Source organism: Protopterus annectens, chromosome 12.part0 (assembly GCF_019279795.1).
Source record: "Protopterus annectens isolate FY-2018-M chromosome 12.part0, PAN1.0, whole genome shotgun sequence".
In the NCBI taxonomy this organism is placed as follows: domain Eukaryota; kingdom Metazoa; phylum Chordata; order Ceratodontiformes; family Protopteridae; genus Protopterus; species Protopterus annectens.
In genome coordinates, this window is record NC_056746.1 from 80,933,263 (window position 1) to 80,949,906 (window position 16,644).

Genomic DNA, 16,644 nt, shown 5'->3' on the forward strand with positions numbered 1-16,644 from the left:
TGGCCTTAGAGAGAGTGTTTACAACCTACTCTTCAGAGATACAAGGTAGGTGACAGGTGGTATGGATGTCATGGGTTCATGTAGTGGAGACAGGGGAGTGAAGTTTTCACAGAACCTGTCAGCCAACACGTTAGCAATGTCCACAGGCTCAGTATATGTGGTATCATTAACTACCAGTTCAGCACAGATCTGGGCCTTTACTTTTGGGTTATGGTTGTAACTAAAGAAAACCTTATGGTTGTCCTTAGTTGAGGAAGCTAATTTGGATTAGTAGTTTGCTTTGGAGGACTTCACAAGAAGTCTTATTTGCTTATTTAAGCTGGGGAGGGAGTGTTTCTAATTTAGGGCTTGCTCTCTATTACTCTTAGATAGCAATTTCTTTCTCTTATTGTAATATTGTAAAGCCTATTAACAGCTGTTGTCCACCAGGCAGGTTTGCTTTTGCTTGAGAAGCTTGTTTTGGTCCTTTCAGGTACGGCTGAGTCAATGCAGTTATACAGGTGTTTGTATAAAGCAGTGGTGTATAACTCGGCATAGTTGCCAATCCATCGGGGGGGGGTGCAGTGAAGCTAGTTATACCATCCTGTAAGAGGTTATAGTCTGCTTTGGAAAACTTTTTTAGTTTAATTGCTGCTGGGAGGCGGGAGTCAGGTGTGATAGTTGCTTCAAATGAGACTGACTTGTGGTCAGATCTCACCAGGGAAGACCTCACAGTGGTCCCCTTTATTGCTAAGTACCAGACCCAGGATGTTCTCACCCCCTGTGGGATGATAGACTCAAGTAGATCCAAATAGGCAAAGTGGGTGTCCTGATTCATAGAACGTGACCTGTAGCTGGCAATGACTTGAATAGGTGTCCTACCTACAGTTAATTGCACCTGAAGTATCTCCAGGGAACTGTACTGTTTAACCAAGCCGGAGGTGTATTTATCTTTAATGAATATTAATACATCACCTCCTTTAGTTTTCACTCCTTCAGTTTGTGGTCTAAATGTGTGGAAAGAGGTGTAACCCAGTATGGCTGGGGGTGCTCTTCACAGCCTTGAACCAGATCTCTGTGACTTCTCAAATGTCTGCTTCTTCCAAGGTGAGGACTACTTCCAGTGAGTGCAGTTTTATATTAAGACTCCTAGCATTTAGCAGCATAACCTTGAGGTTGTTTTTAGATGAATTTCTACGTCAGGAATTTTGTCCTTGAGACACTGCCTAAAAAGGCACTATGGGGGTGTTAAGAGCCTTAGCCAGTAGCTGAAATCCCAGGAGTGACAGATGAAGACCATCTCTGGCAAAGCATTGAGGTCTGTTGAAAATGTCATCTCAAGCTGACAGATACTGGATCCCCTTAGAATATCCTGCAAGAAGGCCTGACCCAGACTAAGAACTGTTGCCAGAGTCATGTTCTAAAGCTCAATGCCAAAAAGTGAATCACAGTATCTTTCAGAAAGTCTGCCACCCCAGCAAACTACTACATGGACAATACACCACCTAAAAGTAGCCTCTGTAGTCAAGAGATTTGGGTACACATGTAGCCATTGATTTGGCATTTGACCATCATGGGTCTACTGTAGTGAGGAAATCATTCTATATTGTGCAACTTATAAGCAGGGGTATGACATCTAGATCCAAACATGTCATTGTTCCCGTGTACTTTGTTCTTATAAGACAAATCACATAGTGCAGTTGCCTTTTATTATGTACCTAGCCAGGCATATGCAACAACTGGAACCTTCTCAGAGATTCCTACCAAAAAGAATACATAGTGTGGAAAACAAGTCCTATGTAGACTGTCTCAAAGCCTTGTCCTTATATTCAGTCTCCTACAGGTAACCTATTCCTGGCCTACAAAGCATGCTCTGAATCAGCTCTAATGGACCGTTTGCATATCTGTAAAACAAATAGCATCAGGAGCACCTGATCCATGGACCTAAACGTTGTCTGCCACATAAATAGGACATGCTGGAGGAACAGCTTTGTGTCTCAGGGTCTCCCCTTCTCTGGAACAGGTTTACCATCCACATGAGCAGAGTTCACCCCTGCATTTCTCCAAGTAAACTTAGATCAGTGGATGGGAAACATAAATATACCCCTGTTCTGGCACCTATGTCTTTATTAGAGAGGAAGATTGCAAATAGGCAGTCACCCATGCCCAGATATATATACCCCACAATATCCTTGGGAACTAAAACCTATCAGAATTTACCAGGAAGTACTGCTAAGCTTAAAAAGGCCCCTTGGGTTGATAGCCTAGCATCGTCCTATGATACTAAGACAGAAATGAACCACACACCATGATAAGTAGAGATCGTACTACTGAGTCAATTAAGCTATCTAGACTACCTGTTCATAATGCCTGCCTTTTCTCTGTCATGGTGTTGAGTCCCAGTTCTATGGCATAGAAAAATACATGGGGAGGGTTGATATAATGCATTTATATCACGCTATCGAAAGATGAGAATAGTGAACGCTATTTCATAGAACCTCAAATATCTAAACCACATAATATCGAACATTCAGAACAGCAAATTTTTTCCTTGGGAAAAAATTTGCTATTCCGAAACATATACACACAACACAAGCACACCTAAAAAACATCAATCCACACACATACACTTATAATCCTACAACTAACCCTACACTAAACTGTACATACACTACTATCTATCCACTTACCTTAACCCAAACCCTAACCCTAAGTTCTATCGCACACTCACCTAACCCACACCCTAACCCAAACTCACTTAACCCGCCCCTAACCCTAATTAACCTAACCCGCACCCTAACCCTAACTCACCTAACCCGCGCCCTAACCCTAACTCATACCCTAATCCTAACAACCACGCAGTCGCACACTTACCTGAAACCGACCTGTAAATTTCCACTACAGCGCTAAAAATAGCGAAGCCACAGAACCGGCCAACCAAATTCTTTCCCTAGGAAAGAATTCTGTGTTCTGCAGCTTCGCTATTTTTAGCATTCGCTCAAAACAGGTTGATATTAGAACATTCGAAGTTTTAAAACTTCGATGTTCTAATATAGACCTGGTATAGTTAAGATCTTAACCTCACAAATAAAAGTTACAGAGTTTGCTTCTGACGTCTGGTTGTTCACTAGGCATGTAATAGCCTGCAATATGATAACCTAGTATGTGGGTTGGGGGATGGCATAATGGTTAAAATGTTTACCTTGCAGGTGAGAGGTGCAAAGGTTGATTCACACCAAGAGAAACTGGCTGGGCTTACAATGACCCACAACGACAGCTATCCTAGTACTTTCCTATGACCCTCTAAAGCTCTAACTAAATCTCAGATCATCCAGGCTCAGTTAATGACCCTGGTGCTAATGAAAATGTTGAAAGGTGACTGGACTGAGTGGTACCTGCTTGTTTGACATTCTCAAAGGGAGGCAGGTGGATTGACTTGCTGAATTCTAAATGTGTCAGTGGAGAGATACAAAATCAAGATGGACTATGCTGGGCTTCCCCATCTCTCCCCATCTGTAAAATCTTATAAATCACTTGCTTGCTGGTGTTAGAGCAAAACAAGGTATTCCCTAAGACAACTTTATGCTGACTTGAAGAGTTTCTTCCATTCCCAATACTGTGTGAGTGTGGATTTGGTATATATATATATATATATATATATATATATATATATGTGTGTGTGTGTGTGTGTGTGTGAAAGAAATGGGGGCACAGGGGTTCTTAGCCTTGCCAAAACTTAAACCACTGTGTCGTGTTACTCATAATCAGCAGCCTTCAAAGTATTTAGAGCAAGACATTAAGACATGAGGGACTGTTTTATGATCTCTAATTGTAGAGATGTCTTGGCATGCACATGAGTAAACCACTGCACAACACTGCAACCAGGGGTCAGTGCATGTATGGTAATGTGCACTTATCACAGGCTAGGTTTGTGCCTGCCAGTATGGGGGGCAAATATCCCAGATATGCAAGTACAGTTGGTGCATGGCCATTAATATCCACAAGGTCTTTGGTGGTTCCCCACACTGGAGACAATTAGCATCTGTCAATAAGCATCATGGTCTGGATTCTGAAAGAAGAAAGATGAAGCCATATGGTCAAGCTCTTGGGATTTAGCAGTGGCAGAGCTGGATGGCCAAACTCCCTTCATGGTTACCTGCATGATGGCTGGTCCAGATGAATGGAGGGTGTGCTGGCTGGCAGAAACAAAGAGCAAAAGATACAAAAATGTATTTATGTTTACTCACGTTTTTAATTTTAGTATACCTCCCTTAGTTTTCTTAGCTCTTCAATAGCATTTTTGTGATTCACAACCCTTTTTAACTGAGTTTACTATACTGTCCTGAATTAGAAATTGTTCAGTGGTTCTCATCACCACTTTATTCATAAATAAAACATTATATAAATAGTTCTGTGTGAATTACAAATGCCTCACAAATACAATGATTAGTGGTTGTTTCTAATTACAGGGCATCATTTTTGAATGCCATTCTGTTGGCATTTAGGGAGAACATTTATAAAAATGCAACGCAGCTGCTTGGAACACAGAATAGAATGTATTTTCTGAATTGAGTACACCACTGTTTTTTTTTTGTCAAATATTATTATATGTTTATAACCTCTTTTGTTCCTACTCAGAAAGAAATCATACTTAGGAAAGATATATTCAGATTCTGGTGTGAAACCATAGATAGCTGTGAAAACCAAAGATGGGTATTAGGTAAGTATAGTGGTTTTTTTTTTTTACTTAATTTTCATTTAACAAGTATTGTTTTTACTGTAATTACTTCAGATAGTTGTTCCGTCTTTCAGACACTCAGTTTCCACAAACTAGAGCCTGTGAATTAATTTCTTTAGTCCAAAATAATAATGTATGTGCTTTACATCAATTCATTCTGAGACAGTTACCCCTGCAACATCGCATGAAATTTGTACTGCATCACTCCAGGAAATAACAGATGCTGCCCAACGGGTTAACCATTCAGGCAACAAAATGTAATAAATCTAAGCTGTTCTACATCAGAGATTTACTGTAGTTTATAATTTCAGAAGTTCTCTGAAGCACTGAATAAGCAATTATGTCATTTAATGTATAGTAACATAAACTTACATCTGAAGCCATCTGTTTTGTTGCAATCATTCAAGCTTTGTATGAACATGCTAAAATTCTAATTTAATACAAGATAACATAGCCTGACTTAAGAGAGCCAGTGAAATAAAACATCATTCTTTATCAAGCTGTTCATATTTACTCCCGCTGCTGTTCTCTGTTTTCATTGGTTCTATTTGTCCAAATGCAAAGCCCACTAGTGTGCCTTTATTCACAGACTCACAATATGATGAATTCCAAGGCACCACAAGTCTTTCCATGACATTTTTCTCTCCAAACCCCATCTGTACATTACACCCATCTGTGCTTCCAGCATCATTCTTTCAGAAGTTTATTACAATGTGCTGTAGACCCTGCAGCAGTCCTAGGTACGATTCCCACAGCCTCCATTTTCATTGTTTTTCTCTCTGTTTTTGCCTTGAGAATGAAAAGACCAGTTGCTGTAATGGTTAAGGTCTTTGCCTCCCATGCACAAGGTACAATGTTTGATCCCATGTCTCTGTGTGGTTCCCCCACCTCCAAAAAACATGCTGAGTGTTTCCATCTCAAAACTCACCAATGAATGGAGCTGTGGACAGCAGCACAGACTCTGCATGGTGCCCTATAGAGGGAAGAGTTGTACAGACCAACCATTTTGAGCATCTGCTGTGGTGTGCAGTATCCTCAAAATAGGAGAACACAGATCACAGACTGCGTGCCGTGACAAGGCTAGCCACTTGACGGTGTAAAATATGGCTCTAGGTGATTAACTCATGTTGACTAATGTTGCCAAAATGGACATGGGTAGTTACCAGTGATAAGTGGGTTGAGGACACAGCCTACTCCAACCTATGCTAGGGACCCATGCTAATGGTGGGAGGGGTATATGTGCCCCTGTTGGCCAATGTGTGCCTGCCATAAAGCCCAGCAGCACTGAGTCAATAAGCTACTGGCCAGCTGGTGCCCAGTTGCCCAGCCTGAGTTAACTGGGACAGCTCTATTGACCGAAAACTGGATGCAAAACCAATCAACCTGCCAAACATGAACTGAGAACTGCTACACTTAATGTAGGGTCACTGACAGGATACAGCTTGGAAGTGGACAACATGATGATATGGAGGAGGCAGGGCATCCTATGTACCCAAGAGACAAGATGGAAGGGCAGTGCAGCAAAGCCATTGAGCATGGGATCCAGAATCTAATACTCAGGAGGGAGTCAGGCTAGAAATGGTGTGGGAATTGTGGTGAGTGAAAGGCTTCAGAAGGCAGTAAGGGATATCATCAGAATTAATGATAGACTCATGGCAGTCAGACTCCAGTGTAATCATAGCGCAGTATTCATAATCTCAGCCTATGCCCCAGAGCAGAGCTGTGATAGTGAGGAAAAGAGTGTATTCAGTCAGCAGTTACAGGACCTACTAGATACAGCATGACAAGACAACATGAATTGGTGTTAATAATGGGTGACTTGAATGCACATATCAGAAAGGCAGAACAGGATATGAGGACTGCCGTGGGCCCACATGGGTGGGACAGCAGGAATAAAGAAGGAGAAGCCATTCTAGACTTCCATCTGGCAAATGGCTTGATAGTAGTCAACTCATAGTTCAGAAAGAGAGACAGACACAAGATCACATCAAGAGTAGCCAACATGCAACTCAGATAGACTTTCATCTAGTAAGGAAAGGACACCGGTGTAGAATCCATGATTGCAAAATCATCCCCAGCGAAACAGTCAGCCCACAGCATAAACCACTGGTTGCCACAATCAGCTGCAAGCAGTGGTCAGAGAAATTTCTAAGGTTAACAGAGACCAGGCTGAAGACCTGCAAGACAGACTGAAGGCCCTATCACTGTACTCAGTCTCATATAGACTGCTTAGAGGTAACTTGTGCCTGGCCTACAGAGCAGTCTCAGACCCTATCTTGATGAAGCTGCTGCACATCCACAAATCCAGTGGGACAAGATTCACTCGCTCTAGTTAACAAAGCCTGCAATATTAACAAGATATGCTGGACACACATCTATGTCTCTGAGAGGTTGCCACTTCTCTGGAACAAACTCCCAATTCATGTAAAACAGAGCCACTCAATGACCCTGTCTAAGTGTAACCTGGACAACTGGATGGGAAACCATAAATTTACACTGGGGGTTTCACCTATGTCCCTCTTAGACAGGGGTAGCCAGTGCTGATCTTAGATTTGCACAAAAACAGAGACTATATATCTTGATCCATAAGGGAACAATGGTATAACATGGCAAGGCTTGTAGAGGCCTTAGATCCAATAGCCTAGCAACCTCCTATGATCCTATAGTGCTTCCTACTTTTCACTGTTCTGTTAAAACTTTCTGTGCTGTAATACTTTTCTCAGTTACAGTATAGTGTACAAAGATGCTCTACACCGTTGCATACTAAGTCATGCTTATTTATACCTATGCATGGTAAGCGAAATGCTGCACCCTGCTAATGCATACTTCTATTCCTTTCACAGCTGTGCCGCGCCTTGTTCTACCTCTCACCTTTGGACATATTTTAGTCATACTACTATAATGAAAGCAGTCCAAAACTCCAGTCGCTGCTGTCATCCTCTTCTCTGCTTACCTCTCAGTTACACTCCAACAAGCTGCACGAATTCATGTTGCTTAGAAAGAGATCAAAATCTAGTCAGTTAGCCTAGTCCACGCGATCAACACTTTGTCTGTGAAGCAGAACTTTCTCAGATTTCTTGGATACAGTTTGTGCTTTTTGTGTACAAACAATGTCTTTTCTGTCCTTCCATATTCCTCCAAATGTAAACCTTTTCAGTTTCCTCTCAAACTCTTATGAACCCACATCAGCTTCTCTTGTCCATCCTCGTCTCCAGCATAATAATTCTCAGTCCCTTTACTTTCTTTGCTTTATCACCTTCTTTGCAGTCCCCTTTAAGCATGCAGGGTGGAATTCATGTAGAGCAGAATAACTTGCGGAGTATAGAATAATTCACTCATACCTCCCTGCAGCTTTGAGATTCTTGGTCATCAGCCGCACATAAGGTTGCACTCTAAGGCTTAAGAGATTTGTGACATGATCTATGATTCAAGGTTCTATAACATAATAGGATGCAAACTGGAATTCTACTATGTGATAAACTCTGTCTGCATTTTCATAGAGAAAGTAGGTAGTGCTGGGGATAGATGCATATCATTGTTTTCTGCTGGATAGTACAGTGTGTGAACACAGGAAGTGAGTACCCCTTTACCATAACCCAGTATTCAATCTATGCTATAATGACTGCTTAACATACCTCCCTGCCCTGATATAGTAGATACAGCAGAAATTGTCATGGCAACTCAGAATGATGCAGCATACCTGTTCAGTGAGGTTCATTTATGAATCACTCATGGTGCGACATGGCACTTCATTGTTTTGATTTGGCTTCACTATACTTTGCTGAGAGTAAACTAGATGAGTTTGCACTCTCTGAGTGTAGTTTTTTCCAAGTGGAAGTTACCATTTACTGTCTTTTACTGATAATCACTGTTGGGGCGCTTTCCATTAGTCACTGACCATGATTTCAGGGTTCTGGGGCTATTCAAGTGTCTCCACAGAGATATTACATATGACTCTGAGGGATACTGGGATTACATATGGCTCTGAGGGATACTGGGATTACATACGGCTCTGAGGGATACTGGGATTACATACGACTCTGAGGGATACTGGGATTGCATATGACTCTGAGGGATACTGGGATTACATATGACTCTGAGGGATACTGGGATTACATATGGCTCTAAGGGATACTGGGAGCGGAACAAGGCTTGTTGTCCTGTAAAACTGCTCTTTTTCTTTCTTTTGCCAGCAGTTGAATCTTTGAGCAGTTCGCTTCTTCTTGTTGAAGCATTGACGACATGCAACTCAATAAGACACAGCAGAACCTTTCCATTTTAATCAGCCATGGAGTAAAGGGTCTTTCATTACACTGCACTGTTCCATGAACAGTGTCACATTTATTTATTTTTTTTTAGTTAAGCCTTCAGTACATGTCACAAAAACAAAATGTCAGAAACACTTATCACACATCTGTACTGTGAGATTGTGGATTCTTTATGAGCCTCTGACATAATCTGTACATCAATTTATTTGTCTTGTTTGCACCACATACAAAAGTTACACTAGTGATTGTAAATTTATCGATTTTTTTCATCTGTTGTACCAGCTCAGAATGTCTCACAGATACCACTGCTTTTTTTTTTTTTTTTTGTCAGCTGTTCTTAGCTATTCAGTGTGTGTTATTCTGATGGTAACTTTCATAAAAAGGATGTCCATTAATTCAATGATCCTTTTTCATACATTAGAAAACAGTAGGTCAAATATTTCCAAATGCTGTTGTCTATTCCAAATAACTGTCATTGACCAAGGAAAGCCTTCTTTAAAGAATCATTTATGTTCTTGCACTCACCGAAAGCTGTAGCAAATGGATTCTTGTTGCCGTCACCTGTGTTTCAAGGTTCTACATCAGTGAAGCTGTAGCAAATGCATTCTTGTTGTCATCATTATACTTTGAGGTTATGCATCACCGGTTTCCTTATCATCACTCATGTGCCGATTCAGATGTACCATCCCTGTTAATTTCTTCCTGCTGTGCTGTGTGCTATATTCAGCCTTAATGCCAAATATAGTGTCACTCACTGTCTCCACGGTAACCAAAAGTAACAACCAGACTGTAAGACCTTTACATAGTTGGATTAACGACAAAATAAATCAGAAACAAAAAACTTATTGTTAGGAACAAGGCAAACACTCACCAAGTCCCAATTTCTTGGCAAATTGCAAGCCTTAAAAAGGAAATGATTGTAACAATAAACTCTTTCAAATACCTAAGCACCTGGCTAGACCAGTCCTTCAACTTTGAATTCCACACTGAAGAAAATTAAAACAAAATTAAATATTGATTATTTTTAGGACCAGAACATTTCCAGTTTTCCCTGCTCTGTAGTATAACCTGTAATTCATAAAGAAATTATTTTTTCTCAACTAGACTAAGATGTACCCTGATTTTAGTAGCTTCAGACAATAGCATTAAAGCACTGCAAGTCATTTCCAATAAAGTATAGTAATGTCTTTCGGCTTTTCCCGGTTAGGGGTCGCCACAGCAGAACTCCAGTCCGCTAATGATTGGCAGTTGATTTTTATGGTGCCAAGTTGCCAGCCCGACCTACAAAGAAGACACAGCCATTCACGCTCGCACCTGCCTGCATGTCTTAGATGTCACTCAACCACGGGGAGGACATGCAGTCGAGTGACATTAAAGACATACAGGTAGGTGCGAGCGTGAAAGTATACCATTTCATAATCCTCAATAGAAACATTACTGCCACAAAAAATCAAAACGACTACCAGTTAAACAAAGGGCTGGCCTGTTGCTGGGGTCAGAGCCTTTTAAACTCTTACAATACTACAAAAATGTAAACACCCCCCCCCACTGTGAAACATACAATGAGGATCCCATCCTAAAACACTAAGGGTAAAACACAGTTTGGTCCAACACTACAAACACCCAAACAAGCCTACTCTGTATTGAGCACAACTTTCCTTCCCTATGACTAAACTCTGGCAGTCATGATCCCCAAACGTAAAAGAGTTAACCTCTTACTCCAAATTCCATTTTTAACTGAAAGAACATCTCTTCAAAGTAACCCGCTGTAAATGGGCCACATTACTTACACAATGGTTCCACTGCACTTCCTCAGATTACTTGCTACTTTAGAGAATTTCACTGATGTACTATTTTTGCTGAAAATAAGCCAAATAAATAACCCTCTCCCTCCCCTTTTAACCCTCTGATTCCTTTCTTCTCCTTTTTTGCCTTTGTACTATATAACTATGCTTGTTTTTTTTTTCCTTGTATATACTGTAAATCTTGAAAATAGTATTTCAAATACTTTGTGATAATTATTCAAACTAGTTTTTGCAAATATTCTACATTTTTGCTTCTTACGTTTGTTTCTGTAACCCATGGGCTGAGCTTGAATTTGGTCCATATAAATCAGTACACCACTCTCCCAGTAAATAAATATCTTCTCGCTCTCTTGTTTGCATTAATGTTCATCTGCCTTGATCTTGTGTCAAAAGTGGTTACTTCCATTAATTTTTCTATGCAACTCTCCCATTCTCCAAGCAACCACCATTCATATATGGCTTGCTCCCCAAAACAAACTCCCTGCCTTCCTCAAGTAACTCGATAGCTCCTTCCTAGTAATTCTAAATGTAATCTTCACTGGGCAGGTCTCACAGCTTCATAGAATGCATAGCCTAATGGTCATTATTTACTACAACCATGGAAAAGAGGCTCATTGGGGTTAAGAGGAAAGCCACAGGGAACTGTCCTTCTGTGCTAGATTTTCAAGGCCATAATGAGAGAATGAGATGCAATGACATCAGTGCATGCCATGCATACTCACATGTCATGTGATTTTCTTCATTTCTCCTTATTTCTCAAGCTGCTTGTCTCCAGATGTCATGAAATCAGCAGACAATTCCATACCCAGCTGAGATATGAAAGCTGGCCAATAACAGTGTCATCCTATCCCCCAAGCCAACTCTTTTGATCCCCCAAGCTGATTCTTGACCCTGTTAGGGTGCTGTTGACACAGACACATGCCATAATTTTTCTGCATCATCAGGCTGGCATATACTATCTCTTCTCCTTTGCCATTTAAATATTTGTACTCTACTAAGTTTATAACCCCTCTCATTCAGTATTTATGGAAAGGTTAGTGTGAACTTCAACACTCATGTTAAATTGTATACAGGGGATAGGGACCCAGGTGGCTCAAAAATGTTGTTACTCCTCAAATCCATTTAGCTTTCAAAGAAACTAATTTGCATTTACTCATCATGTTCTGTGTTTACCTAACTATGGATAAAATATATTTTTCAAATTAGTTTAAGGGTGATATATAATGTTCTTTGTTGCTGTTCTGCCTTAATTTAAAAGTCAACTTTGCACACTATCTCATAGCAAAGAATTTTTTCTTATATTAAGTTACATCTCTCATTGACCTTGCTTTTAAATATTGTTAGGTTTTGTCATTTTTGTCAATTTATATTTTATTTGTAATACATGGTAAGTTCATATCTTTCAAGTGTACCTCATTATGAGAACATTCCTCATTCCGAGTATTAAACAAATCCACACTCTCCTCACTTTTCCACAATGAAAGGATGTTTTTACATATTATTTGTTAAGATATTTTCTAATACCCATGGTAAGTAATGCTGAATCATATTAATTTAACAAAACAACATTTTTAAGTATAAAGTAACATGTTTAACCAAGCTGAGGGCTTCCTAAATAAAGTTGTTACTAAGATATTAATAAGTATTGCATATTTTGCTCACCTGTTCCACATTATGAGTGGCAGGGCTCCACAGTTTGTATATGGACAGTTGAGAGCTGTGCTTAAGTTCCAAAACTTTGGGCAATAAATAACATGCGTGTACCAAATTTCTATAAAGAGGTAAGCAAACACTTGTGATCCTAGTGCTGGAATGTCTTAAGTGAGCTATTTAATTTGCAATATTTAGCTACATTTTTTTTACAAATTCTGTTAAGTTACACATACATTATGTTGCCCTCAAAGTCTCTTTCGGATTCCAGTTAAAGTTAGTGGAATTCTAATTATTTAATAAATGTGCTTAAAATCACCATCATCTTGTCTGAGGCCTATTTTCTATGCTAAAAACGTATTCTTATCACACAAAAACTATGCTGCATCTTCATTAAATTCTGACTTATTATCTACATTTTTAATGTCAGCACATCTGACTTTGTTATAAACCATCTTGTTTAGATCTTGCTGTTAACTTATGAAAATGCAGGCAGTGGTTCTGATTACATGGATTCTTTTTATCCAGAACAGGATACGTTATTATAGGTTATTATAGCTGCCTGTGGCTGCCTTTAGAGTTAGGTTATAATGTGCAATTTGTTTCATATTTTCAAATAACACAATTTCCAATCTTGAGAAGGCTGAAAATGCAGGGTTTTACTAGTAGTGTCAAAATAAGTACAGAATATTCATATTTTAAGAAAATGTATCATTTAAAATTTGATTTTAATTGTCATGTCTCACTTGTACCTTCTTCAAGCAAATGGAGTTTTAATTACATTCTATGCAGATCAGAGATCTGTACAGTAAGCATTTCTTGGATAATCTGCAGATATTGTGAGCACATTAAAAGTAAACAAATAAATGAATAACACATTATATTGCTTGCTAATGGCATGGCAGATGAAATGTGTTAGGACCACATTTTCGAAGGCTATGAAAAAGCCTATTAGGTAAATACCATGAAAGGACACTAGAGGGATGTATGAGCTTTCATATAACACAACACAGGTGTCCACACATTAATATAAACTTACTTGCAGGTTTCTGCGTCCCAAAATGGAGTTCCAGGTCAAGGTACTTGACCATATCGCTGAGTTTATCATAGTCTGAGTCTTCTCCCAGCTGAAATAAACAGACATATAATTAACAAATTCTTCTTACATTTTGTTGTATATTTTCAAATAACAGCTTCTTGTTTTTTTTTTTTTTTTTTTTTGGTCAGCATAAATGCAATAAACAAACACTTCTTTCCAGGTAACAAGGGAGTACAAGAAAGCTATAGTGAGAGTCATACCTATCTTGCATGTTATTCTACAAGCAGAAGCTGCTTTTTGTACAATGGCTTTCAGTTTTTTTTTTCCATTAGAAGTTAACTATAAATTATATTTATTATATTTTATTCAGCTGCTCTTACTGTAACTGTCTTAAGTTGCTGTTCTGCGTGCTGTTATCGGTTCAGTCGCTCTTACTCTGCACTTATTACTGCTTGTTAGTAGCCTTCTAATTTACTGCCTTCTGCACTTGTTTTTTAGTAATTTGTTAATTTAATTGCATTTATTTAAACTGTATTTGCCATAATATTGCTACACACTCAAGTGTGCTAGCCTGCATTGCAATCTGAATTGTATTTACTGCTGTTTTAGCTGCTTTTCTGTAAAAAAAAAAATCTAAACTTGTTTCCTGCCTTTCCTGTAACTAGTCTAGTCCAGATACAGACTTGCTGTATCCAGGACTGTTGGTAAGCTTCTGAGCCCCTCAAGCCTTTCTGTGTTGGAGGGAAGCCTTCTACCTTATCAGTGGGAGTGGTAAGTACTAGGTAGCCTATCTACCATGGGAAGAGTGGGTTTTGGCCCAGAAATTGTAGTTCATTGGCCGTTTGGGCAGTTTTTCCATATCTTTCTACTTTCTGGTTTAAAAGTCCGCGTTTGGTCCCCGCCTTTCCTGTAACTAATGTAGTCCAGGTACAGATTTGCTGAATCCAGGACTGTTGGTAAGCTTCTGACCCCCCCCCCCCAAGCCCTTCTGTATTGGAGAGAAGCCATCTAGCTTATCAGTGGGAGTGGTAAGCACTAGGTAACTTGTCTACCACAGGAGGAGTGGTTTCTGGCCCAGAAATTATAGTTTATTGGCCATTTGGGAAGCTTTTCCATCTCTTTCAACCTTCTGATTTATAAGTCTGTGTTTGCACTTGTTCCCTGCCTTTCCTGTAACTAGTCTAGTCCAGGTACAGATTTGCTGTAACCAGGACTCTTTGTAAGCTTTTGAGCCCCCAAGCCTTTCTGTGTTGGAGGGAAGCCTTCTAGCTTATCAGTGGGAGTGGTAAGCATTAGGTAACCTATCTACCACAAGAGGAGTGGTTCCTGGCCCAGAAATTGTAGCTATTGGCCGTTTGGGCAGTTTTTTTCCATCTCTTTCAATGTTCTGGTTTAAAAGCTGCACTTGCACCTGTTTCCCACTTTTCCTGTAACTAGCCTAGTCCAGATACAGAGTTGCTGTATATAGGACTGTATGTAAGCTTCTGAGCCCTGCAAGCCTTTCTGTGTTGGAGGGAAGCCTTCTAGCTTACCAGTCGTAGTGGTAAGCATTAGGTAGCCTGTCTACCACAAGAGGAGTGGTTCTTGGCCCAGAAATTGTAGTTTATTGACCATTTGGACAGTTTGTCCATCTCTTTCAACTTTTTGGTTTAAAGACCACATCTGCGCTTGTTTACCATCTTTCCTGTAACTAACCTACTGGGAAGCACTAGAAAGCCTTAAACTGATACAAGCCTTCTAGCTAAGAAGAGAGACTTTGGAGTGATTAAGTATCAGTTTTCTGTACTTTCTTGCTGTACTTAACTGTTTTCTGCCTAAACGTCGATTTTTCCAGCAGTTATTGTGATTTAAAAGCTTGTTTTTTCCACAAATTGTACTTATTTGACTGCCTGCACTTAGAAAAAGTCATTTTTTGTTTAAATAATTTGTTTAACTGTTGTAGGCTATAAACTAAAGTGCAATAGCCCTTTCTCATAATTTGTAGTTGTTTAAAGCTGCTTTAAGTATAATTTTTACTGTTTTTGCCTTATCTTTTCAAAAAAAAAACAGCAAAAAATTCCTTGTTTCCTGCCTTTCTAAGCTAGTAGAGTCCAGTTTTCAGGCTAGTGCTGAATTTAGGGCTGTGTTACAAGTTTCTGAGTTGCCCATACCTTACTTGGATAGAAGGAATTTTCTCTGTTCACCTTTGAGCAGCCTATCTGTTCCTGGAGGAGTGGTTCCAACCCAGAAGTTAGTAGTTTATTGGCCATTCTGGGCTAATTTCTATCTCTTTCATTTCCCTGCTATAAAAACCATGTTTGCACAGTTTTGCATGCCGGGCAGCGCCAGTTAGCTAGGGTTAATTATTCCGGCTCCATTAAGTGTACTATTCAGTTTTTCCCTTGAAACTAGTCTAACTCTCAACCTAAGCACTCAAAAAGCATCCTACAGCCCAGCACTTGCTCAGACCTAATAGCAAGCACTAATATACCCTGACATTTGATTGCCCAACAGGGCAAGGCTCATTATTCACCCTTCACCAACGAAGCGACTAAACAGCTCATCCTACTATTCAGGCATGACCAAAGGGCAATTTCAGGTGTACTCTCCAGTCCAGCTAGTGAATCTGGGTATCCTGAGGCAAAGTTACAACTGCCTCATGTACACAGACAACCCTCTCCTCCTATCACAAAACACTAACATATGCGAGAGATGCAATTATACAGCCAAACTGGAGGCTAAGCTGTCTCCACCCATGACTGGAACAGACAGTCAAGAAGAGAAGGTTAACACTTGCACCACACCTCCAGCCACACATAGACCTACTAAACCAGCACTGGCAAAAAATACACATAAATACACAAAATCATACTCAGAGGCTCTAAATAAAAACCTGCAAAAGCATCAGAGACCTCCAAAGCAGACACCCAAACAACCTGCACCTCCCATCACAAACCAGACAACACATAAAACACAAAATCAGTGTGCCGCACAATCACAGCCCTTAAGGCGAAATAACATAACTTACACACTAGTAATAGGTGACTCCATAGTCATGCACACTGACGTCCGACTCACTAGGCTGGACAAGCAGAAGGCTACTGTTAGCTGCCTGTCAGGAGCCAGAATCCACCACATAACACAAGCACTCAGGTCACTCCAGAACAAGTACAAATATGGGGGCTC

At 39.9% G+C, this 16,644-nt stretch overlaps 1 protein-coding gene across 3 annotated transcripts in view; it reads right to left on the reverse strand.

Moving 5' to 3' along the window:
• The window catches only part of LOC122816354 (Grid2 interacting protein), a 1,236,636-nt gene that overhangs the window by 172,310 nt on the left and 1,047,682 nt on the right, over window positions 1-16,644 (reverse strand). For all 3 annotated transcript variants that reach the window (XM_044089096.1, XM_044089095.1, XM_044089093.1), the window contains one exon: window positions 13,480-13,567. In XM_044089096.1, coding sequence (XP_043945031.1) covers window positions 13,480-13,567 — 88 coding nt within the window. The remainder of the gene's footprint in view (window positions 1-13,479; window positions 13,568-16,644) is intronic.